The sequence below is a fragment of the Erpetoichthys calabaricus genome, chromosome 5 (assembly GCF_900747795.2).
Source record: "Erpetoichthys calabaricus chromosome 5, fErpCal1.3, whole genome shotgun sequence".
Taxonomy (NCBI): domain Eukaryota; kingdom Metazoa; phylum Chordata; class Cladistia; order Polypteriformes; family Polypteridae; genus Erpetoichthys; species Erpetoichthys calabaricus.
In genome coordinates, this window is record NC_041398.2 from 189,526,422 (window position 1) to 189,553,790 (window position 27,369).

At 36.9% G+C, this 27,369-nt stretch overlaps 1 protein-coding gene across 3 annotated transcripts in view; it reads right to left on the reverse strand.

Moving 5' to 3' along the window:
• The window catches only part of LOC114652119 (coiled-coil domain-containing protein 158-like), a 109,119-nt gene extending 84,483 nt beyond the window's left edge, over nt 1–24,636 (reverse strand). For 2 of the 3 annotated variants that reach the window (XM_028802323.2, XM_028802319.2), the window contains exons 1-4: nt 24,254–24,636; nt 11,433–11,522; nt 8,639–8,672; nt 5,790–5,935 (exon numbers count right to left, since the gene is read on the reverse strand). In XM_028802323.2, the coding sequence (XP_028658156.2) occupies nt 5,790–5,935; nt 8,639–8,672; nt 11,433–11,475 (223 nt within the window). In that variant the 5' untranslated portion in view covers nt 11,476–11,522; nt 24,254–24,636. The remainder of the gene's footprint in view (nt 1–5,789; nt 5,936–8,638; nt 8,673–11,432; nt 11,523–24,253) is intronic. The other variant, XM_028802322.2, reaches the window with a different exon arrangement.
• Between the last annotated feature and the right edge of the window lie 2,733 nt (nt 24,637–27,369).

Here is a 27,369-nt window from a genome sequence, read left to right on the forward strand (position 1 = left end):
CACATGACAAGATGCTGAATCGTTGTTTGGGACGCACTGAAACCACAACTAGGGAAAAACACCCATACGTTTTAATATCTAATTAATTCAATCCAAATAAGACATAATTGGATAGAATTTCTTTAAAACAAGCAGCATCTGTAGTGCATTAAGAAAGAAAACAGTTGGAAAAGTGAACAATCATTGTTTTTAATTGATATAATGTAACAGCTTAAATTAAAAAAAGCAAAATGTTCAAAGACCTTCTAAAACAGCATTACAAGAAAATGGCACACAAATTATGGGGCATTGAATTATGGGTCTGAAAATAAATGTACGGGAGCAATGCAATGGCTAAATATTCTTGCATTTAAGGAATATCAAGTACAGTAGCTCCTGAAAAAATGTAGACAGTGAATTGCTTGGGTCTATATTCACTCTTTTGTTTGATATAGAACAGTAAAGATCCAAACAGTAACAATTAAAAAAGGTAACACGTGGAAATGGTATAAGAATTATAAACTTGCCATGACACAATTTGTAGTACTCTTTTACATTATTCAAATCAATTTGATTGAAAGAATTAGATTCTCACTGCAGTGAAATTAGACTCAACTCCAACTAATTGCCAGTATTCATAACATGAATTAAGCAAAGAATGATGACTTTAACAATGAAAGGTCACTTTCATTTCCTCTTCTTATTGACCATGCTGAAGGTGAGAGAGCTGTCTGGGACCATTAGAAAAAACTATTATCACCAAACACAAACATGAAAAAGGGTACAAGGTCATCTCCAGAGATCTTGAAATTCCTGCTTCGACAGTTCACCATGTTATTAGGAAGTCTGCTGCTCATGGAACCATCAACAACATTCCAGAACATATAGGAAAAAGGAAATTAGCCAAATAAGTCTTCAAAGGTTGGTACAAACTGTTGATGAAACACCATGTAACACATCCAAAGAGCTTAAAGCTGATCTTGGGTCATGGCTTTAACTTATGCTTACACCACACCATTTATGAACCTGAGAAGGGCAAAAACCAAGGATCCAAATAAGAATCAGAGCCACAATCTAGATCAGATTATTATGAGAGTGGATGTGTGCACAGATATGCCATGGGATAGACTGGCACCATATCCAAGTTTGGTTCTCTGCTTGCACCAAATTGAGAGGCACCCATTTCATACAACCATGAACTGAATAAGCAAGTTACTAATTTAATGAATGGATATACACATATAAATTAAATGAGCAAGTGGGTCATCATGCAACTGTGTTCCAGTGGGCACTTAAATATTTGGCTGTGTGTGAAAATAAAATGAAAGAGTAAAAACCAAAAAAATAAGACCCAGATGGCAACTCATATAAATACAATGCATAATATTATTACAATAACTCAGTCTTCACAGATGCATTAATTTGTTTTTATTGTTCCTGTTGCATCAATTAGGCACAGATGTTTGTGACAATGAATACTGTATGTTGATTTTCATACTGCATGCCTCCCAATTCCACCATTTTAAAACTGTTTACCCAAAAAGCACAACAGGTCATTAAAGACTTCAAATAGTTTTGTGCAGTGAAACTCCAGAAACTAATTAATTAAATGTAATAAAAAGTAAAATCGGTGAGCTCATCCAGAATCCTAAATCCATACTCAGTAGCTTAGGAATCAGAAGTCATATTAAAGGAAATGTATTGGTAAGACAAACAAGTGAGACTGAAGAGAGTGAAAACCTACGCCCACTGTACCCTTTCATGGTCTACTTGAGTACACAGGGACTAAATAATATTGGTACTAGAGTTAGAAAAATATTTTTCAAGAAATAAATATACATGATGAATTTATTAAATTACAAATTTAATAATGTATTCCTTATTGGTTTTATTGAAAGTTATACAGTAATCCCTCGCTATATCGCGCTTCGCCTTTCGCGGCTTCACTCCATCGCGGATTTTATATGTAAGCATATTTAAATATATATCGCAGATTTTTTGCTGGTTCGCAGATTTCTGCGGACAATGGGTCTTTTAATTTCTGGTACATGCTTCCTCAGTTGGTTTGCCCAGTTGATTTCATACAAGGGACGCTATTGGCAGATGGCTGAGAAGCTACCCAGTTTACTTTTCTGTCTCTCTTGCGCTGACTTTCTCTGATCCTGACGTAGGGGGATTGAGCAGGGGGGCTGTTCGCACACCTATACGATATGTACCCTCGTCTAAAAATGCTGAAAGATTATCTTCACGTTGCTATCTTTTGTGCAGCTGCTTCCTGAAACGACATGCTGCACGGTGCTTCACATACTTAAAAGCTCGAAGGGCACGTATTGATTTTTGATTGAAAAACAAACTCTGTCTCTCTCTCTCTTTCTGTCTCTCTCTGCTCCTGACAGAGGGGGTGTGAGCTGCCGCCTTCAACAGCTTTGTGCCGCGGTGCTTCGCATACTTAAAAGCCAAACAGCCCTATTGATTTGTTTGCTTTTCTCTATCTCTGTGACATGATCTGCTCCTGACGCGCACTCCTTTGAAGAGGAAGATATGTTTGCATTCTTTTAATTGTGAGACGGAACTGTCATCTCTGTCTTGTCATGGAGCACAGTTTAAACTTTTGAAAAAGAGACAAATGTTTGTTTGCAGTGTTTGAATAACGTTCCTGTCTCTCTACAACCTCCTGTGTTTCTGCGCAAATCTGTGACCCAAGCATGACAATATAAAAATAACCATATAAACATATGGTTTCTACTTCGCGGATTTTCTTATTTCGCGGGTGGCTCTGGAACGCAACCCCCGCGATGGAGGAGGGATTACTGTATACTTTATGCTTTAACAATTCCCTTACCAAATAAACTCAAATTTTAATCAGTTTAAAGTTACTATATGTATCATACTATCTTCTTAAAAGGTCATTTTCCTTTAGTATAGCAGGTGGCTTTGCCCCCTGCTCGCTTCGCTCGCCAACTCCCATGCCCGCGCTATGTGCTAGTCTCTTTGCGGTTCTGTCGCTCGCGTATCGGGATGTGGTTGTACAATTTAAACCAATTTTTATTTTCAGGGGAATTGTTACAATGCAATGTATAACTGCTCGTGATTGAATTTCGTTTCTTGCTCTCTATTAAATAAAGTTACTTTTTCGAATGTTTGGCTCTGAGATTTGTTACTTGTCTTTGCAAAAGCTATTCTAACGGTTTTAATACGAATGGCATATCAAGATCTCCTTTGTTGTCTAATGTTATCTGTGGAAGATGTACTACATTACATTTCTTGGATACATCCTCCTTTCTACAGTAATTCGTGCGGTGGAAGACCGTACGGTGTTAACGGTTGTAGTTATTCTTCGGGATATTGTAGTTGATGTTTTCATCTTCTGCACAATCACCACCAACTGCTTCAGCATTGTCTACGAATACGCATTTAACTAATTTGCCGTGTAACCGATCGACATTTTTGGCATTAATTCATTTGACTTCATCGTTTCTCACTGCTAGGATTGCCCGTGTACTCATTTTTTCTGTAGATAACCCTTTGTGATGAAATTCTTCAATAAGATTTGGACATACTGCGTCTTCTATAATTGGGAACTTCAAGTGAAGAAAATGTTAAAATATATAAGAGCTGAGAGAGCAGAAAATGTGTCTGTCAAAAGCAATCACACGAATGATAGATGAGATTACTGTGTGCTTGGTTGAAAATGGTTGAGAGGAGGGCGTGACTTGAAAAAATCTCATGGCCAAGGTCTCAACTCGTGGAACTTAAAAAAAATCTTCCAAAAAGTCTCGTCTCATTGCAGGATTTTTTTATTATAATAATGAGATATGTACAGCTTTGTTTTGTGCTAGTTGTGCAAATGAAGCCTGAATGCCCTATTGTGTAACCTCAAGGAAGCCATCAATACAGCAGTAAACTTCCAAAACTCTGATCACTAGACAGAAACAAAAATAGCTATACAACCCAAACATACAAATCTAAAACAAATTTCTAGAGGTGCAAGATGGAAAATCAATTGCTAAATAAATAATTCCCATTTGTCAGTGACCTTATTAATGATCCATTTCTTAAATGACAAAATAATAATACACTCAAAGAAATTATCCTGGAAATTCACACATCTACAGGAGGTGCAATTTTGAGCAAACAAAAAAAATATTAAAAAGATATTTTTGTTTTTTAGCCTGTTTAAGACAAATCTATTTTTTACTCCAAAACTGAAAAATGTTCTGCTACAAATTTTGATTTTTCAGAAACAAAAATCAACTGTGAAGGTTAAATATGGCTGTTTGTACTTATCCTGTGAAACAGTGGTGTGTTGCTCTACAACTGCTACAGCCAGAGTACATTTAAACTCTCAATGAATATCACTAAAATAAACAAGTAGGAAAATGAAAGGAATGAAAAAAGTTACAATGCAAATAAGCTGTTACATTACTTCCACTTTGTGCAATAAATATTGGTAGTGCAAGAGCTAGAAGCTACCGCCAACAAGCATAAAAAAAAAGAATTCCATACAGGTATTAAACAGATATTAGACTGCCATCTTAACCTTTTCTAAAGAAAAATACACTATTGGCAGCTTTACAACCATACACAAGTACCATGTTTAGTTTTTTTAGAATATTCAATTTTTGGCATATTAATGTGGTCTGAAATTCCATTATAATGAAAATTGAAAGTTTTGTCTCAAGCTTTGCAACAGCCATATAGGATAATATTGTCATGTAATTTTCAAACCCACTTAATGCAAACCAGGGTCGTGGCAGGGGGGGCTGGAGCCTATTACAATCAGCAAGAACAAACCCTGGACAGGGCACCACTCCATCGCAGGGCAAACATAGACACACCCACACACCAAACACACATGCAATTTAGTGTCGTCAATTCACATAACCTGCTTATTTCTGTACAGTGGGAGAAAACTGGAGCACCCGGAAGAAACCTATGGAGACAAAGGGACAACATGCAAGTTCAACACCGGGAGGACACAGAACGTGAACACTGGTCTCCTTGCTGCAAGGCAGCAGGGCTACCACTGCTCCATTGTGCTGCCAGGATAATATTGTGCTAATTTGTATTTGGTTGTTATGTTAGTGGGCGGCATGGTGGCACAGTGGTAGCGCTGCAGCCTCGCAGTAAGGAGACCTGGGTTCGCTTCCCGGGTCCTCCCTGCGTGGAGCTTGCATGTTCTCCCCGTGCCTGCATGGGTTTCCTCCTGGTGCTCTGGTTTCCTCTCACAGTCCAAAGACATGCAGGTTAGGTGCATTGGCCATCCTAAATTGTCCCTAGTGTGTGCTTGGTGTGTGGGTGTGTGTGTGTGTCTGTGTCCTGTGGTGGGCTGGCACGTGGCCCGGGATTTGTTCCTGCCTTGCGCCCTGTGTTGGCTGGGATTGGCAGACCCCCGTGACCCTGTGTTAGGATATAGCGGGTTGGATAATGGATGGATGTTATGTTAGTTTTTGTCCCCCCCCCCCCCCCAGTGCCATATTTTGGGGTGAAGGCATTGGCACCTCCCAGATCGAAGACCAGCCCATCGTACAGTGCACACAAAAGTCAGCTTTGCACACTCTGTTAAGACACTTCAGAAATATGAATCAAAGGAAGAGTCCAAGGTGGGAACACAAAATAAATATTTGTGGTGAGAAAGGGATGTATAATTTTTACTCAGAAGGAAAACAAGGCCAGAACTGATCCCAAATCCTATAGTCCCCAGAGACAATACATGGAACTACTAGCTACTGCACCATCAAATTACTCTATACTAAAAAAAATAATTTATTACACGGTTTAGGATTAACATTTAATATATTTTATTTTACCTGTTGTGTGGCTAAAATCAGTAAGGTGCTTGTGAGCTAGGCTGCCAGTATATGAACGACCAATTTTCTCCATGGTGAGTTTGGTTGCTTGCTCCACCTCCTCTTGTTGTCTCTTTGTTTCTTTTGTCTGTTTTTCCATTTTATCTCTATAGGAAATAACCAATTAAAATAAATTTAAAAAATACCAAAATATTGCATGAAATATTGCATGATATATTAACATGCAGATAACCTTTTTCTGATGAATGTTTCCATCCAATCATCCATCCATTTTTTATAAACCAACTGCCTAAACCCATCCTTGCTTCACCAGACATAAAAATTACCAACTCTTGACACATTCATATGGGTCAGTATACGCGTGTTTAATGTTTATATTAGTATGCACTGATTGTACATGACTGTAAAAGGTCCTTAATATCCACCAGCTTGACTTTGTGCAAGTAAAAACAAAGTAACTAAGAATGTTGGAGGAAACTAAAGTACCCAGCAAGGAGGACACAAGAAGTTTAATGGCCAGTAATTTGTGCTGCACACTTCTATTTGATGCTTCTAAAGAATTTAATTCATAAATTGGTATAGCTATAAAGTATAGCAGTGTCTAGTGCCTGAGCCTGTCCTACTATAAATTGTATCCAATTATTCTAATAAGAAATCAAAATAAATTATCTTTAACACAAAATTGTTTTTATATAAATGAATAATTTAGACATTATTTAAAAAAATAAAATCATGAACCAGCCTAAGGTTTCTGGTGCAGCAGATATTATCATTGCACCACTGGTCTGCTCTCAACCTTCCAGCCCTTTCAGCAAACCTCTAACCTTGTTCAAACATCACCCACTAATAAATCATTCATATTTACTTGCTGACACAGAAAATCACACCGGGAATAATTTACTAGATTTTATATGGCAAAACTGTGTCACTATGTCCATAATGTCACATACCTGTCATTTGACTGAAATACTAAATGCGAGATTAAAGATTTGAATCTTAGTACTTGGAATAGATAGGAGCAGCTGCCCTAACAAAAAAAAAAAAAAAACACTATCTAAAGCGACCTGCTAGAACAGTGTCTTAAAAGGTCTTCCAATGACTTGGTCAGATTCCTTACAGTATGTTAATCAGAGCAGTGCTTGAAGTTGGCCAGTACTCACCAGTACACAGTACTGGCACCTCCTCTAATTTCAATATACGGCACCAGAACCTTTTTTTAGTGAATTGGTGAACACAGGAATCTCTCTGCAAATCTTCAAGGTGGACCAGCATTTCCTCCCCCCAACTTCAACTGAGTGTTGACATATCCTGGCATTTGAAGCTTCACAGGGGACCCCTAACTACTTAATTGAACTTTACTGTATTGCCATAAAGTACATCCAGTAATTTAGTTCCACTTCAAGCACTGTATCAGAATGAAAATTTGGAGGACTTTTCTGCAACTAACTTGACACAGCTAGAGCGAATACGAAAAGAGAAACTAGCCAATACAAATCACAAAACCCAAATACAAAAAGATTACAGCTGTCAAGGGTTAGTATAAAAATGCACTGACCCAAGTAGAATAATACATAATAATTAAAAATGATGACACCTAAATTATTTTTATTGTTAACAATTTTCCTTCTTTTAAGAGATTCAGTAAAGCCAAACATATGACTCAAAAACACAGATTCCCAGAACAATGATTCAAAATTACAGATAATGCAACTTTGAAGTATGAGGGAAAAAAGCAAATGGACTTTTTATTGCACTGCAACTTAGTTTTAGTATTTTATTTTAATAGCTTCTTACAAAAACCAATACATGACAAACTTCAAATGTAAACATTACTTATACACAAGAATAAAATAAAAAATTGTCAGCATCTTTGAACACAGTTAAAAGCACTCTCTCATTGATTTTATTCCCTTGATATATATGACATCACCACTGCAGAAAGAAAATGTGTGCAGTCTGTTAAAGAACAGAAGCATCAGCTACAGTATATAACATCATGTTTATTTTCAGGATCTAGAAGTTTTTAATTTCTGGCTTTTTTTTTTTGTTCATTTCATTAGGATCCCCTGGTCTGAAACCAATAGTTTTATTTTATGGATTTGTTTATATTGAAATTCCTGGGTACCACATGGTGATAATTTCATTGATATGCACCACAATACCATACTGTTTCCAACCTTTATGAGATCCCCTGTGTTCCATGTTGTAGTTATATGGGAGGATTAAAGTGTTTTGTTATGTGAGCTTTGCTTAATCTAAGGGCAGTCTCTGTACTATTGTTCTTATTTAATATATAGCTACTTTTAATATTTCTTTATATATTTTTTATATAATACTTTGAAAAAAGTTTAGAAAAGCTACTTTCAATTGCTTTTGAATATACTTATGTTTTTAACATGCAAGTACTTTTATGGTAGCAGTAGTCGTTTAAAGATTTTACTCTATACCGCCTTCCCAAATAACTGCTGCTTTAAATTTTGAAGAAAAAGATAATAAAAGATAGAAGAAAAAAGATAAACAAAAATGGTGACATGACTAATGTGAGATAATGTGAGAAGAGAGATCACATAAAGAAGGTATTCAGCAAACACATACAAAGTAAACATTTTACCTCTTCTGAATGAAAGAAGCTATAGATCAGCTATCAGATATGATGTCTGATCAACTCAATTATTAAATGCAGATCAAAGTGACACGATACATGATGTACACTTCTAGTAGGAAATGCCTACTCTGTGCTTAACCACTAAATGTTGACTAATATAACTATTTTAATGTAGCAGTTAAAGGAATGATCATATATGAAATTCAACATGCAAGTTAAAAATTAAAAACAGGATAAGATGTACCTTAGCTCTGAAAAATTACTGCTTCCACTCAGACCTAAAAGAAAGTTTAAAATCAACATATTATGATATAGAAAATAAAAATGACATTATGCTACATTCACCCATTTATTTTTATATTCAGAACAAATGGGGTGTAAGGGAACTACAGAACCAATACTAGTGGAATTGGAGGAGACAAAAAAATGTAGGCTTTTTAGGATAAAACGTTTTTTCTCCACTGTCAATTAGGGGCTGCCAGTCTTCTTAAAAAGCATGGTTTTGGAGGCGGTAAGCCATCCATTTAAATATAAGAACAACTAAATTCTACACAAAGGATACAGCCTATAATCAAAATCCTAAAACAAAATGATACATGCTGACAATTCTGAATGGTTTTACCTTTGAAAATATATCTATTTTATATAATTGTGAAAACTTCACTGTAATGTTAATGCTAATAAATGCAACAGCAAACTGCATATACTCTACAACATGAAAGTTTAAATGTGAAATAAAATATTTAGTTTGAAATAAATTTGGTATACTCAGGGCAAGAAAACCATTTTCTTTTCTGCACTGAAAATAGCTTAATATGAAAGACACATTCAACACACATAAATCCTGAAAGTGTTAAGAGGAAAAATATGTTTGTTTAGTTTACAAGTCCTCCTCATACCAGATGGAAAATATGACACAACAGACCAAGCATTGCAACAGTGAAGGAAGCATTTGGCAAAAAAAAAAAAAAAATTAACAGTAAAGATTAAATAGGTGTAAAGTGGTGGTAAGCATACTTGCTTATCACACAGTCATTTATGGTCTACAAATACAGGTACAAAGATGTAGGTAAAAAGAAAAGCAGCAAAAATGTACTGGCTTGCCATGCAGAAGAATGAACAAATTAAAAAAGGTGTTGGGTATAAGACAAAAGGAATGATACTGCTTTACTGCTTTGAGGATAAAGAAAATAATATTTAGATCAGTCTCAAATGGCATAAGAATGACAGAATGACTGAAAATTAGCAAAACATGAGTATTAAACAGTGATGAGAACGTTACATTTCCAAACTTCCTTAAAAAGAGAGATTCAATATATCTTGATATAACAATAGTAAGATGTTATTTAAAAATCCTATAAAAGCTTTAAATAATCATCAGATTTATTAACTTAGTGGACAATTGAGGACACGGAGAATTTCGGTTTTAAATTTTAACTCAGCATAAACATAACACGCATAAGTCTGCTTAGTCCTATTCAGAGTTATAGGAAGATGGAGCATATTTCAGCAGGTTTTAAGAACATTGTTTTGGAAGAGTGCCTTTGTGTTTTTTGCATTGCAGTGTTTTTATTTTTGATTTTGGGTAACCTTTATATTTTGGAACCTGTAGAACTCACTGAACCAATCAGCCTCAGTGTTGATGAAACATAGCCAACCCTATTTTATGATTTACTTTTCCTTTACTGAATTTTAAAATTAGCTTACTCAGAGTAATGATTTCATTAAACTTGTTCATCAAAAGTACACCAAAAATGGTCACAACAAATAGAAATTATTCAGTAAATGGGGTACAGCTTGCACTAAACATAGCATTCTCCTATAAAAGAAAAAGAAAAAAAAAAGCACAAATGATCTACTGAAACTAAAATAAGCACACCAATATTCCCACAGAGTGCACCGAAACTATTGCAATGAACATTTCTTCTTATATGTTATTGTTTTTCTTTAGTATTAAATAAATCGTAATTAACCACTGGCCTGTGGGCCTTGTAACCATTCTTGTTCTTATCATTATATTCTAGGGTCTTACTCAGATGTGCTTCTATTCTTAGTGTATCCAGAATTTGACAGGCTATATATTCTCCACCTCAGCAGGTCCAGGCTATCATAATGGTAGGTGGGAGGTTAGGATTTTTAATGTTTCTTTCATTGTTTAATATGTTGACAGTTTGGCTTTATTATTAAAACATTAATTTCCGTAAATCCAGCATTTTTTCTTTGTAAACTTGAATTAAACATCTGGTCACAAAAAGTGATGATTAATAAACCATTACCTGTTTAACTGATGTGCTGTGATTAATGTATAATTCTTTCTACTTTAGAATATAAAAATCAATCATTATTTCAAGATGCTGTATTTTGGAATGAAATCTTGGAATGGCAAAGAAAGCAAACACATTAGGGGGCAGGCTAAATATAAATAAAGACAACAAACAACAGGAAATTTTTGGATTGAATTGTAAATTTTGAAGAAATATTACTGCACTTTTAGACAGAGATAAATTGAATTTGGTACAAGAAATTAACACTTTTAAATCTTTTAAATATGGTGAAATGACTACATATGATATATATCAACTCTATGATTGTTTCAAAAATCATATATTAAAATTCAAATTGAAAAGCCAAGTTTAACTTGACTAAAACGCTGGCCATCTATACATCCATAATGTTTAAATTAAACAAATTTGGAAATTATCCCAAAGTGGCTTCTGAAATGAGTACTATAACTCTTTAAAAACTTTTCTTAAAATTTAAAGTAGATTTAAAGTAAATTTAGATGAGTACGTGTGCTGCAGATCCTTGCAAACTAATTTATCAATAGGGAAATATCATTTTGTAAACATATTTAGAATTTAAAAAGGGTGTATTTTAGAAGGTAATATAAAAGAATTGCTATAATGATATGAACTAATAACTATAAAAAATGTATTTGTGTAAAGTTTGCAAGGGATTTAGTTTTTCTTTGGAGTGTCATGCTGCTAAAACTTTTTTCACTTTTAAGTGTAATGGATCCATTCTTTGCCAGAACATACTTCTACTTTGGCATGATGAAAGATCTTCAAAGCTTCTTTCCATTTCCAGGGGAACTGGAACGTACTTTCACACTCGAGGCCCTCTCGCTTCTGTAACCAAAATTAAAGGCAAGTTAGCATGGCTGTAAAGTAAAAGAGGATTTTATGACTGCACACTTTGCTATTCAGTATTAACTGGTGATCTTAATGGTCATCTACAAAGCAGTTTTTTACATTAACTGTGCAAATGATGGAGTGAAAACAAAGTCAGAACTACTCCAAAATGAGATAATGTATCAAAAGAAAACACAAAGAACAAAGTGGGCTTTAAGTGAGCTTTAACCAGATAACATATTGTCATTAGTCATTACCTCATATCAGAAATAGCGCTGTTGATAAAACAGCATATCAGTTTGAGAGTTTTATTGTACAAAGAAACATATACAGTACAACAAACATGCATACACACTGTAGAGTTACTTAAGGGGACAGACTAACAAAATAAAATATCCTACCTGCACCAAGCCAAATAACACTGTAATAATTAAAACATGAAGGGGTCAAGATTAATTTCTATTAAGTAATGTTTTGTCTTACAATCAGACAACCCTTGGTCTGCAAGAAACTTCAAAACCTATCATTATACTGTATGGGGAGGGATACCAGGATTAGGAAAGGCCTTAAGTGGCACAAAACAGGATGCTCACGTTTTATAGTCCATTGAAGGACAATATCCCAAGGATTAATAAGGTACCCCTGATTCTAAAACTGTTTCTGGGAGTGACCTTCAACTAAATTGTGTTGTTTAAATATCCACTTTCTAATTTTTGTAGGGATAATTGACACAAAGGAAATGCTTCAGTAAATGAAGATTACATCAGTCACAAATTATGCTTAATGTGGGTTCATCTAAACAAATATGATTACTGAAATAACTAATCATTTGTAAGATCACTTTGCTGGTTGGGAAGACTCAGATGCTCATAATGCTGGCTACCACAGATCAGAAAACAGTTCTTAGTTACTCTGAAAGAAAACAGAATTTTGAGGAATATTTGCATGGAGCATCAGTAATATGGACCACTAAACCTGCTCATGTTCCCAAGTACTTGAACCTTGGGCGATGTTGGCTTGGAAAAAAAGGGAAATAAACAATGAAGAGGGAAAAAGATAACATTATATTTGTGCACTGATTCAGGATACAAAACTTGACAAAATGTCAGATTAATGCAAAAGGAGGAACCTTCATTATGAACAGTCTTTGAAGACAACCAGGAATACGATGGTTGAGCTGCAGTGAATAAACTCCTGATATGAAGAGCAATTAAGAGTAAATAGCGACTTAAGAAGGAGAAAAGTGTATGTGTGATATACTAAAAGAAGTCCTGAATCCTTGTTTGTCACAGGGAAGGGCTCTGGTGGCGCTGTTATGGGATGCAGCACATTTTCCTGGTACGGTACAAGCCAACTGCTTCCCTCTGAGGACATGGTAAAGACCAAGAAATACTAAGCTTCAGTCTAGTGAAATGTGATCCTTTTTGTCAGTATTAATTGATACAGGTTAGAAGATTAATTGGGTCCAAGTAGAAGCTCAAGTGGGTTTGAATTAGATGTGTGGCTACAGAAAAACATTTTTTATAAACAAGAAAAGGTCATTATTCAGTTCATTAAGTTTCTTTGACTTGGTAATAGCTATGACGTCCAGATACTGTATTTCATTTAGTCATTTTCTTTGCTTCCTTGTGGATTCAGTGTCCTGAGGATCTAATGCACAGTCATTCTATGTGTGTGTTCACACATTCTACGAGTTTGCATACGTCTTCTTTTCACATCCCCAGAGATATACTAGTAAGATTATTTTGTTAATCCACATTGGCCACAAGTGTTATGAATTGGATCTGTGACGATCTCTGGCATTCTGTCTAGATAAGTTTTGTGATTCGTGCTCCAAGGATAAACTGCAGGCACTACATTCCTAATTGGAATAAGGGGTTTTGTAAATGTTATATATCAACACTTTTAAATATGGTAATGCATAGTCCTTTTACTGAGGAATTCATTCCTGGTTTCTGTCTTAACTGGACTTGCACTAAATTTTCAAGTATATCATTTCCCATTTAGCTGATGCAATTCTGGTAGAACAGATTTATTTATGCCTTTGAAACATTTAAAGACCTGGCCTAAGTCTTCAAATAAAAATCTCTATTCACTGCCACAGGCAGGCAGTGTTGTCAAGTGATAAACAACTAGATTCTTAATTACAAGTTTGACCAGTGTGTTTTAAACGCAATATACTTTCTATGCTTCAACATTAAAAAGATAACTGTGGTATTATGGGCCTGTACTCTAAGTGGCCTTCAAATGGTGCTTTGCTGACAAATGTGGTATATGAAATAAAAGGTTCTCTCATTAAACCAAGACATGCACTTTTTTCAGCTTTTAACGTTGCTTTATCTTTTAGCAATATGAAATTTATTCTGTACTCCAGACATTCACTTACTAGCTTTTGACATAATGCTGACTGTTTTAGAGTTTTTATTACATAACAACATTTTATTTGCTTTTTTAAAACAATTTACATCTTTGCCTGAAGATTGTGAAAGCTTTGTCAACATTACCCCCCCCCCCCCCACAAATTTTTCCAGGCATTGCATCATACAAGTCAGCAGAACCCACAAATATTCCCTTTACAATTTACCAATTGGCATTTGCCTAAATGAAAACTGCATTCCCTAAGTACATGACAAATAGAAAAGGCAGAAAGATGAGTTATGTTATGTCAGAGAGCAAAAGACAGCACCAATTGTTGTGTTAGCATTGGCGTCCAATATGATACTGTTTACAAGAGGTGAAAAGGCAAGCAAAAATTCTCAAATAAACCCCCATGGTCGGCCAAAAAGCAAATTAGCAAGATCTGTTGTTATTTGAACTACCTAAGCCACAAAACGTACATTTCAAAACTTAAGTTGATCTTCACATAGTAGAGGACACTATTGGGGCTTTACTTTATTACATTCTTTTGTTCTAGTATAGCCTTGTTTCAGGGCGGTTCAGAAACTGTGAATAGTCTGTCAGCTTCAAGCATTAAAGGATAAGTTATACAGTTAGGTCCATAAATATTTGGACAGAGACAACTTTTTTCTAATTTTGTTTCTGTACATTACCACAATGAATTTTAAATGAAACAACTCAGATGCAGCTGAAGTGCAGTCTTTCAGCTTCAATTCAGTGGGGTGAACAAAACAATTGCATAAAAATGTGCGGCAACTAAAGCATTTTTTTAACACAATCCCTTCATTTCAGGGGCTCAAAAGTAATTGGACAATTGACTCAAAGGCTATTTCATGGGCAGGTGTGGGCAAGTCCGTCATTATGTCATTATCAATTAAGCAGATGAAAGGCCTGGAGTTGATTTGAGGTGTGGTGCTTGCATGTGGAAGATTTTGCTGTGAACAGACAACATGCGGTCAAAGGAGCTCTCCATGCAGGTGAAAGAAGCCATCCTTAAGCTGCAAAAACAGAAAAAACCCATCCGAGATATTGCTACAATATTATGAGTGGCAAAATCTACAGTTTGGTACATCCTGAGAAAGAAAGCAAGCACTGGTGAACTCAGCAACGCAAAAAGACCAGGGGGGTATTTTCCGTACGTCACTTAAATCATCCGAGATCAGGTGCCTCATCTTGGATAAGTTAATGCCGGTGACACTCATCCGGGATAGGTCGGTTTTTCAAACACAGCCGTGTAGTAGATTAGTTTAGCTGGATCTAATCATCTGAGATGAATGTGCGCGCCTGCGCTGAGTGAAAAGCCCATATATTGAGTCTAGAAAACATGATCAGCAAGTCTTTGATAGGCTGTAACAAAATGACGAAAGAACGGGCACATTTTTTTTTTCACACACGCGGCACAAGACCTTTTATTCGAAGGACATGAAGAATTTCAAGATTTAATATGCACAAGGGATAACACTGCAAAAAGCAGCCCAGACCAGAAAAGACGCCTGGCAAAAAGTGGCCGACAAATTAAAAGCTAAGTAGTGTGCATTGTAGTTACTGAATGCAGCGTTTCATCTCCTATGTGTCAGATTAATTATTATTTAATATGTCATAATTCCAGATCAAACGTGAGCACAAGGAGAACATTGGAGCAGGTTAAAGTGAAGTACAAGAATATACTTCAAACTGGTAAATATTGGTATATAACTATTTAAAGAATTGTTGACATAAATAATCATATATAATATAAAAAACATTCATTTTAAAGCTAATAAGAAGGCAGACAAGCAAAAAACAGCTGGAGGTCCACGCGGTCCAGACCTAACCCCTGCAGAAGAGTTGGCTCTCCAGCAAAATGCCCATCAACCTGTTTCTGAGGGCATTCCAGGGGGAAGCTCATCCTGAGAACCAGTGGCAGGATAAAGGATACATTTCAGGTAAAGGATGGTCATTGCATATATTTGTCCTCCATGTGTGCCATAGGTATGTTCCATATAGCCATGTTTTTTGTTGGGTCAGTTGCAGGGAATGTCATATCCCTTGAACCTGTGTCTGACCAAAAAGATATTGACGAAGGTCAAATATTTGATGAAGACACTGTGTCTGATTATTCATCAGGAGGAGAGGTTCATTTACCAAATAATGTTTGCTCAGACTCCACTCTGATCAGTCCCATGTGCCCCAATCACATTTGGAAATCCTGGTAATGAGAATGATAGGCTGATTGAGATTCTTCATGGAACTGTGGGTGTTTTAGCCTGTGTATTACCTACCTGCAATGGCATGAAATGCCTCTTTTATTGTCTGCACACGCAGGTGTCCAGGAAACACTATGAAAACCCGAAGGAAATATTTCACAGCCAAACAGACTTTACGAATTGCCTGGCAAACTGCACTTTTAGATAGATTTTCTGCATCGCCTACAGTATATAAAAAAGTGCCGCTTGTAAAAAACCTCAAAGCAATGCATACTGTCTGTGTGGTTGTGAGAGCCCGACTTCGCCTAGTTTGATTTCGAATATAAGGTGCTAATAAATCTTTGAGGTACAATATTCCCCCTCGGCTAAAGCGGTATGTTTCGAAAAGAATTTCCTCCAGGAGCAATAAAGGATCTTGCCGATCGCGCAAACCCCTCACTATATGAAATTCTCGTCTTATAATTTGCACACCAATATCAATTGGTCGCTCATTCATGAACGGCGAAGCCATGACTGAATGAATTCCACGCACGGACACCGATTACGTGTGTGAGCTAATCCTTGTTTATGTAGAACATTAGGATGTGTTGCTATGACAACACTTCCAGCAAGAGTTTCGAAAAACCGACAGATCCAGGATCATGCCAAATCGTCAACAATTACATCCGGCTAAATGACTAATCCACGTATGAAAAATACCCCCCTGGACATCCACGGAAGACAACAGTGGTGGATGATCGCAGAATCATTTCCATGGTGAAGAGAAACCCTTTCACAACAGCCAACCAAGTGAACAACACTCTCCAGGGGGTAGGCGTATCGATATCCAAGTCTACCATAAAGAGAAGACTGCATGAAAGTAAATACAGAGGGTGCACTGCAAGGTGCAAGCCACTCATACGCCTCAAGAATAGAAAGGCTAGATTCAACTTTGCTAAAGAACATCTAAAAAAGCCAGCACAGTTCTGGAAAAACATTCTTTGGACAGATGAAACCAAGATCAACCTCTACCAGAATGATGGCAAGAAAAAAAAGTATGGAGAAGACGTGGAACAGCTCATTACCAAAGCATACCACATCATCTGTAAAACACGGTGGAGGCAGTGTGATGGCTTGGGTGTGCATGGCTGCCAGTGGCACTGGGACACTAGTGTTTATTGATGATGTGACACAGGACAGAAGCAGCCGAATGAATTCTGAGATGTTCAGAGACATACTGTCTGCTCAAATCCAGCTAAATGCAGTCAAATTGATTGGGAGGCATTTCTTGATACAGATGGACAATGACCCAAAACATACAGCCAAAGCAACCCAGGAGTTTATTAAAGCAAAGAAGTGGAAAATTCTTGAATGGCCAAGTCAGTCACCTGGGGCCTCATGTATAAACGGTGCGTACACATAGAAATCTTGCGTACAAACGTTTCCACGCTCTAATCGTGATGTATAAAACCTAAGCTTGGCATAAAGCCACGCACATTTCCACGGTACCTCATACCCTGGCGTACACAATTTCTCCACTCAGTTTTGCAGACTGGCGGCACCCATCGTCAAAGCAGTGCTACTGTTCCTGTGTAGTTACCCTTTCTTTCTTAGACCCACATTCCTCACGCGGCTTTATAAATGCACTGAAATTAACTGCATATCGTTTATTAGTGTAATGCATCTGATGGTAATTAACCTGTAGCAATATAATGGTCCAGGGAATAGCCATAGTATTCCAAATACCATAACTGCTTTAGCGTTGTTACTCTCACTGCATCTTCTTCTTCTTTCAGCTGCTCCCGTTAAGGGTTGCCACAGCGGATCATCTTTATCCATATTACTTTCACTGCACCACTCGGAGTATTTATATCACTGTATCTGAGTGGGGAATCACAGCAGCAGAGAATTATCGGTATACAGTATCAAGCACGCTGCCTCAGCCACTGCAAAATGGTTCAAAGCCTTTCCTGTACGGAACTCGCGGTTCAGAAACAGTTTCATCCCAAGAACTATAAACGCACTCAATCAAGTGCTCCCTGTAGAACTGTTTGCACTTATAAGCACAATTACCCCACTGTAAACTTGCACTAGTTATAAAATTGCACAACCTGCGCCACTTTATAAAGCGCATAGGATGACGATATCATATTTAAGATGAAATGCAGCAAAATATGTTGATTCTAGTATACAGATAAAACTTTAACTTCATTTAAATAATCTGTATCGTTAATAATTAAACATGTGAGGACACGGTGCCGCAGCGCTAGCTAGTTCACAGATTGCTCCTGCCTTGCACTGTATTCTTGCTGGTGCTGACACGACACTGGAAGGATAGACGGATAGAATAATTAAACATGTACTACGAAGATATTTCAATATTCCTTAAACGTTTTGAAGAATCGGCATTCGAAGCTTACAGATGGCTTAACGTCTATTACAGAGCAGATTGTGTGGCGATTGGGTATTTGGAGAAAGAAAAGTAAGGACAGGAATTGGAGGTTAGCACGTTTGAAAGAGACAGTACTTCTGTAATAAATTATTTCATTGGAGGTCGCGCATGGCGCAGCAAGCCTCTTGCGTGAGATATGAACAGAGATATGAACAATCACTGCACCACTGTGTTCCCATGTTTAATAACATGCTTTCATTCCTATCATCATGAAAAAGACATCACGTATACATCTCAGTATTTTAATTATTCAGAGAGCTGTAATATCACAAATGTAATGGATTCTGAGTCCTGTCAGAGAAAGAGAAAGAACGGAAGCACGTAGTGATTCACACACATAGAGCACATAGATGATCAAACACAGAACAAAGCATTTAACGTGCTACTTTAGTTACGATGGGATTTGAGAAACTAGTAAATAAACTATTTTAAGACTAGGGGGCTCCGCCTCCTGCTTGCTTCGCTCGCCAACCCCTGGTGTTGGGAATGAGAAAGAGCGTGATGTATGAATGAGATATAGAATAGTGTGAAGGTGTAGATGATGCAAATAGAAAGCAAACAATAAAGTGTATGGCACAGTGTAAAGGTTTATTGGAAAATTTCTTTCCACACGCCGTTTAAGTGTAAAAGGTAATTCCAGGTCAGAACTTGTAAGGTCAATGAAGATGGTTATTGTCGTGAGCAGAGTCAAGTTTGTCAGAGCTTAGAAAGAGTTGTGTCTCTCCAGGAAGTAATGCAATGACTTGGGTATTTATGTTTTCCACATTAATATTTTTTGGACATAATATAGTGCGTTATGTTAAAAGGGGCATTTGGTCTAATGAGATTGCTGTTCCAAATCTGTCTGTAACTAAGTCGGCGCAGATAAAGGCTTGAGGAATTGTAATAATATCTGGGAGAAGTCTATCTGTATTGGTGAGTGTACCATCTCCCAGTTGTAATAACCAGTTGTTATGATCTGGATGTGGACATCGCATGTTTTGTACTAACTGTATCTTTTGAAAGCAATGCCAATTGTCTGAGTATTTTAAGGTGCACTGAACAATAGCTGAGCGCATGGAATGTGTAACAATAGCTAAGCACTGTGTAAAATCTCCTCGTAATAAAAGTACCTTTCCTCCAAAGGGAAGATTATTATTCATAAACGTTTGTAGAAGTTTATGAATGGTGTTGAGTAAGTGAGTGGATGCCATTGTACATTCATCAATAATTAACAGTTTTGCAAGACGGATGTCATGTGCAGTGCCACTGTTAATGTTCATAGTGGATATCGATATGTAGGATCTAATGCAGTTCATAAAGATTTCACTTTCAGGTACATCGTTAGTTAGAAGCTTCTGTAGATATTCAGGATATGAATGTAAAGGAGGCAGTCTAATTTGACCATTTTGATAACAACGTGTAAATTCATTACTTGTATTGCCAGTTGTTTCTTCAGGGAAGTTAAGTGAATGACAATGATTGCAAATGACATTCATTAATCCCAATGAATTTTCCTGAATAGTGGACTCATTATTGAATGCGTTGTCAGCCACCTTTATTTATTTTGTCCCTTTGCTGACTACGTGATTAAAGTAGTTAAAGCACATTTCGTGCTTTTTTCCCCACTGTGTGCCTATTTTTTTTCTCTGTACCCAAATAAGCTTTCATATGACACTCAGATGGTGGGCTACTAGTCGTCTTTTCACATCGACTTTGATATGTGACAACTTCTTTTTTATTTCAGGCACTGCGTGACTTTGTGAACTTGAGCTTTCGAGTTTCTCCGACACTATGTCACTAGATCAACTTCCTTTTGTTGATTATACCACTGTTTAAACCAACAAATAGTATGTTTTTCCTTGCCTCCACTTGGTATTCGCTGAAATTCTTATATTTTCCCCCCATGCTATTCCCATTGTCCTTTCACAGAAGGCTGAGCTTAAGGGCTATTTATATTGATTTGCATATTCAAAGAGGCGTAATTCTGGGAGGAGTTGAGGCAGGACAGAAGGCGTGTGCATGTGCGTTACTTTTCACGCTGATCGGGATTTATGTAGCGGAAAAACGTGGAAGTTTGCATACGCACAAATTCCTGCATCTGGATTTTTCTGTGCGTACGCACATTCCCGCTTTTGTGCTTACACCATGTTATAGTGTGAGTTCTATGCATGCCGTTATACATGAGGCCCCTGATCTTAACCCAATTGAGCATGCATTTCACTTGTTGAAGACTAAACTTCAGACAGAAAGGCCCACAAACAAACAGCATCTGAAAGCCGCTGCAGTAAAGGCCTGGCAGAGTATTAAAAAGGAGGAAACCCAGCATCCAGTGATGTCCATGAGTTCAAGACTTCAGGCTGTCATTGCCAGCAAAGGGTTTTCAACCAAGTATTAGAAATGAACATTTTATTTCCAGTTATTTAATTTGTCCAATTACTTTTGAGCCCCTGAAATGAAGGGATTGTGTTAAAAAAAATGCTTCAGTTGCCTCACATTTTTATGCAATCGTTTTGTTCACCCCACTGAATTAAAGCTGAAAGTCTGCACTTCAACTGCGTCTGAGTGGTTTCTTTTAAAATTCATTGTGGTAATGTACAGAACCAAAATTAGAAAAAAAGTTCTCTGTCCAAATATTTATGGACCTAACTGTATGTGAAGTAGTTCCTCAAAATGTTCACAGCCCAAAATGACTAAGAATTAAACAAAACATAATCTCTGATTTGTAACCTAAGGCTTCTTCAAAACATTTAACTTTCTTTCTTCAATTAACTGTCCCCCACACCATCTCACAAAGGCTCATTTCATATCAATGTACAGTACATATTGATATGGCATAACTTAACTATTGTGGGTAAAAATGTTCTTAGAACCTCAAAGGGAAACACAGAAGCAAAATGTACTTTACATAGTGCCTTTCTATACTATAGTTAAGACCTCCCAAAGGCTTTGCAATTGCAGAGCTATGGTATATGATTCAGAAATGAAAATTTTACAGTGAAACTCTGGCAGGTTGTTTCATTTAAAATTCATTGTGGTAATATACAGAACCAAAATTAGAAAAAGTTGTCTCTGTCCAAATATTTATGGACTGTATATTAACAAACATGGTATATATGTATGTGTCATGCACAATTGTGTTCGAAAGTTGAGCGCTTTCTATAAATTTTAAAAAATATATATATTGCCCGCACAAGTGCTTTATATTGTTGGCTGTGGGCATGGAGGAAAAGCTTAAAAACTTAGTAAATACATCCATTTTTCAAGCCATACAGTTGGATGACTGGTTGTTAATAGGTTCATAACTGAATAAGCATAAAACATGTATTCAAAAACAACTAAGTAATTTTGTCACAGCTGTCCTGAAGTCAAAACTCAGATGCACTCCTTCAAACAAGTTTCAAAAAGCAACAATTGAGTAGCCCAAATCAAAACCCTTCCAGCTTCTAAAGATAAGAGATGAGGTACTGAGAGAAATAAATTGCCCAAGTAGTCTGACTACTAAATAATCTTTGGATTGTAAAATAATTTGATATATATATTTAAAGAAATCTTTTATCAAATATGTCCTCACATTTTGCATCTGAATTCACTGTCTTAATCTTCTTTATTTATTTATCTGGTTTGTACAATGCTATATACTGTATACCCTGCCATTCTTTATTATATTCTGTAAGTGCCTTGAGCATGGGAAAGGCGCTATATAAATAAAATGTATTATTATTAGTTTATGCCAAGGCTAAAGGCTCAGGATCACAGGATAACATAGAATTTGAATTCAACACCATAAACAATTGGGACATTTTCATTAATAAAATTGGAAAACACATAATATAAGTTTAAGAGCCAATTACATTCACTGCGCTGATCTGTAGGATGTTCAATTTATTAGACAACTCTAAACTTGGTTGACTAAATGTAGAAATGAAAACAACTCCATGAAGTAAAACTGCATCTAGTTTCTGAACATGCTGTTTTCAGGGGCTATTGAACAAAGGTGGAAACAATACCTGAAATAGTACACCACTTCATGTATGGACACATTCATTTACATTTCCACACAAGCAATCAAAGTCATTCATACTGACCAAGCTTTCATTCATGGGTTAATTTTCTAATACAGCCATTAAATGAAAGAGTTGATGAAAGCCAGACCCTACCATTTTAGCATCAAGCGCAGGTCAATATCTAAATCTGGAACTGGAGTTCCAATCTGTCACAGGAAACAACTCTCACACACACAGAGAAATGTATGTCCACTCAGAATGGGCCAATTTCCATTTATTCAATTTCATAACCCAGATATTGCAACACACCATTGGCACAGAGACAGTGTCTAATCTAAAAATATTCAGTGAAACCCAAGAAACAGAAGGCAACTATGCAAACTGTGCAGACTTCATAAAGAGACTGAGCTGAAAGAAAAAAAAAAACAGGGATGCTTTCTGATTGCAGTACTAAACTCTACAACATTGACACCTGGGTAATAAATAAACATCAGCATTCATCAAGTTCACAATATCAGCAATGCTAAAAATGATTGATTACTTAACTGTTGCTTTACTAAAATTGAATAACAAATTACAAGACGTTAGTTGTAACAAGTGTTCATAGTTTTCTTCAGAAAAGGAGCTCTTTTATACTGAAGGATACACATTTTGCCATAACTACTGTGGAACTGCAACTCTAAAATGGATAGAGCTGGGTTGTGAATGTTCTGTTATAGGAATGTGTAAAAAAGAATGAATAAAAGAATTTAAATTCAAAATTTCTTAAAGAAAATTGTCTGAAACACTCATTGTTTAGTAACACGTTAAAAAAAAAGAGTTATTTTAAGAGTGGCAAGACTAAATCAGTAATATTGTAACCAAAAAGGTTTGGAAACCACTGATAATAAAAACACAGCACAATAACAATGAAAGTCGAAAGTCACAAATTAACTTGCCTGTGCCCTTTGAAGCTAGCAAAAGCGATGACTGGGAAATGAGCGAGTCAGTAGTGTGCCGAGCGGGACCAGTCATGGGGATGACACAAGCTGTGTTCTCATTTACGCTTACGTTAAACAAGGGGAAGAATCCTACTGATAAAAATGAATGTCTATTGACAGAAGTCATTATTAATGTATCACTCAGACCACGTAGCGCTGACATTGATACCAATGAAAGTCGTAACGGTATTGGACATGCTTCCTCCAATCTCGCCCATCACTACTGGGTAGAACTTAAGTCTGAACGGGATTTTTCCTAGCATTCTCAGGCGGCTCTATTATTTTTTTCGGGGGGGGGGGGGGGCGACATGCAAATACTTATAAGTACATTAATTAACAGAAAAACAAGTGTTAAAACATTTAAAGTGTATCAAAATTACGATGAGGTTATGTAATACTGCTTTACGTGTATGCGGCTCTACTCAAAGCCTAAGTTACATCTAAACCCACCGATTTACTCCACACCTAATAACCAGTAAAATTTAATATTGAACACTAATTGACTACGCAGAATTTGGATAAAGCCTAAAGCAAGTCCGAGCAGAGCAAAACACGGAGTTTGTAACATTTTTTTTCTGCGCCTACTATGGTAACACCGACAGTAAAAGTAATTTAGGACAGCAAAACGTAGGTTTATGCCAACGGCAATGTAACAAAGATTGAATATAGTGCATTATCAACATACTCCACACTTCAGTTAACCGGCGTAAAGTTCGCTTGACATTAGTTACCGAATATTACCACTTACTATTAGCAGCAATCGCTTGAGCGTCAATAAGATTTTTCCAAGGCACACCTAGACGCAGAGAAAAATACCTGGCCATCCAATCAAGCAAACATGGTGGAAATCACGCAAGGGGAGAGAAAAAGAGCAGTAAAAGTCGCGGTGGAAGTGTTCGTTTCCAAGACAACGGAATACGCTTAACTCCTCAACTGCAGGAACTCACTGTATTGATTTTTTTTTGTTCTCGTCAACCAGTTTGAACAAATCAGCAGAAACGCAATGGAGGGAACTGCGTTTTTTTTCTTTCTGTACCGTTGCATCGAGCACATTCGAATGCAATGAACTGACTAGAAAACACAATAGGCACCTGTCGTTGCCGCGACAAGCTTTCAAACGGTCGCGCTCCCTGTTTCAGTTTACAGGAAAGTGTTGCATGATGGGAAGTGTAGTTTCGCACTTTTAACGAGAGCAGAGCAGCCAGTAATCAATCGATTTGGTGAGCGCGTTCAATAATTTTATCTAATGGAAACGATTTATTAATGAAAGCCATTACTATTCAACTATAGGAAAAGAAAACTGAAAACACTTGTGTACATTTTAATGTGTTAGTGACAGTGTGTAATCATACAGTGTTTATGTGAAATTTAATACCAATTAAAGACATACACACACAGTGAAACACATTTCTACTGATCAACTTTTTTTAAAGATTCCATAAACATTTACCACCTTTGTCCATCAACGTCCTTATCCTACTTGATTCAGGCCAAGGCTGTAGAGAATTGCAGCCTATCTTACCTGCATTGGACACAAGGCATGGATCAACCTTAGACAAAACACCAGTTTCTCTCAAGACATAAGTACAATCCCCAAATTTAATCATTTGATATGTTACAATTTTAAACTCAGCAATTAACCTAATATGAATATCCTACAAGAGCACCTGGCGAAAACACAGACAATAAGCTAACCAGGAATGGATCTTTGGTCCCTGAAGTAGTAAGTGCTGCACCACTCTGCCAATCTACTTCCATTTTGTTATTAGTTACAGAAATACAGGCTTCTTTTCCCAAACAAATCTGGTGATCTGTGGTAAATTTAAGTATTTTTCAAGAGTTTCAAATAAATTTATTACCCCTTTAAAAATGGCAAAATCACTCACCACAAGTCCTGATGAAAAGTTCATCTTCAGAACAAAGTAACATGCAAAGCAAATCCAAGATGTGACTACTGTAAAGACTAAATCAGATGAAGGATAGAAGGAAATAACCATAGTACAGTATGCAGGATATGAAAGAATATGACAAAACTGTTAAACTGCCCAATATGACAAAACTGTTAAACTGCCCCACCCATGCTGCCTATAGTTACACCACTAATCAAAAGTTTGTGTTTTTGTTCCCCAAGGATTCCTAAGATTCAATGCAAGGTTTGTGTTGAACCCATGTAATGCTCACTGTAAGAAATATTCAATAATGCAAAAAATTAGAAGGGATTAAATTTTTTTCACTACACAGTAGGTTATCCATGATCTTATTATGCTTTTCAGATGACATTAACTCAATCTGATATACAAGGGCCTCTGTACTTGCTTAAAAAGTTAATGTCAACCGCTTTCCATGGCCCCACAGACAGTGTTGCAGCCGCAAATTATTTGTGCCCCAGTCTGACACCTGTTTGAGGTTTATTCTGCATATAGTTCAAAAGTTCTACTACTGTTCACTATCTAGTGTGTTGGGCCAATTACATCATTTCAAGGGATGTCTGCCAAGTCAATAAGCTGATTAAGAAGACAGGCTCAGATGTGGGGCACACAGTCAGTCAGCCCCCTGGAGGAAAAGAGAGAATGAAGACAAAACTGATAATTATTATGAAACATTCTAAACATCCTCTTTCTGGCACACTATCATTTGGTGCTTTTAGCCAATAAATTAGATAACAGAAGTATGTCAAGAAATGCTGCTGCGCTCCATTATACCAACAGCAATACACCTTGATAATGCCTCAGTGTTATATGTAGTCAAGTCAGAAGTTTTTCTTTTCCTCGTTTTTTGTAACTGTTGTGTGTGAGGGTATTTTTAATTGTTTCTTATAATATTTCTTTACTTTTTGAGCTTCTGCAAAAGCTAAATTTCCCCTTGGGACAAATAAAGTATCTATCTATCTATCTATCTATCTATCTATCTATCTATCTATCTATCTATCTATCTATCTATCTATCTATCTATCTATCTATCTATCTATCTATCTATCTATCTATCTATCTATGTCTTTTTCACAGATCTAGTTTTCTTCTATAATCTAATAGTACTCTATCTAATGCCTCATTTTATAAATAAGCATGAGTATCTATGATTGGTTCATTCCTGGCATTCCATTCCTGCTAAAAACTCTCTTGCTCCCTATAATGAAAAAATTGATTGATGAATGGATATTCAGTACTCTGAATTTCACATAACAGCTTTTTGCCTTTCACACATCATACCTCTGTCACTTATATGAGATATTGCCTACTCATCTTTAAATAACTTAATTCATTCAGCTCATGTGCTTGTCCGCAAAAACCCTTTCAGCTTTATATCACAATTTTATCAGTGTCCTTTAGAACTGACACTGTGAATATCCATCCATCCATCCATCCATCCATCCATCCATCCATCCATCCATCCATCCATTCTCTTCCGCTTATCCGAGATCGGGTTGTGGAGGCAGCAGCTTGAGCAGAGATGCCCAGACTTCTCTCTCCCCGGCCACTTCTGCTAGCTGTTAGGGGGGAATTCCGAGGCGTTCCCAGGCCAGCTGAGAGATGTAGTCCTTCCCCGGGGCCTCCTCCCGGTTAGACATGCCCGGAACACCTCACCAGGGAGGCATCCAGGAGGCATCCTGATCAGATGCCCGAGCCACCTCATTTGACTCCTCTCGATGCGGAGGTGCAGCGGCCCTACTCTGAGCCCCTCCTGGATGACTGAGCTTCTCACCCTATCTTTAAGGAGAGCCCAGACACCCTGCAGAGGAAACTCATTTCAGCCGCTTGTATTCGCGATCTCGTTCTTTCGGTCACTACCCATAGCTCATGACCATAGGTGAGGGTAGGAACATAGATCGACTGGTAAATTGAGAGCTTTGCCTTTCGGCTCAGC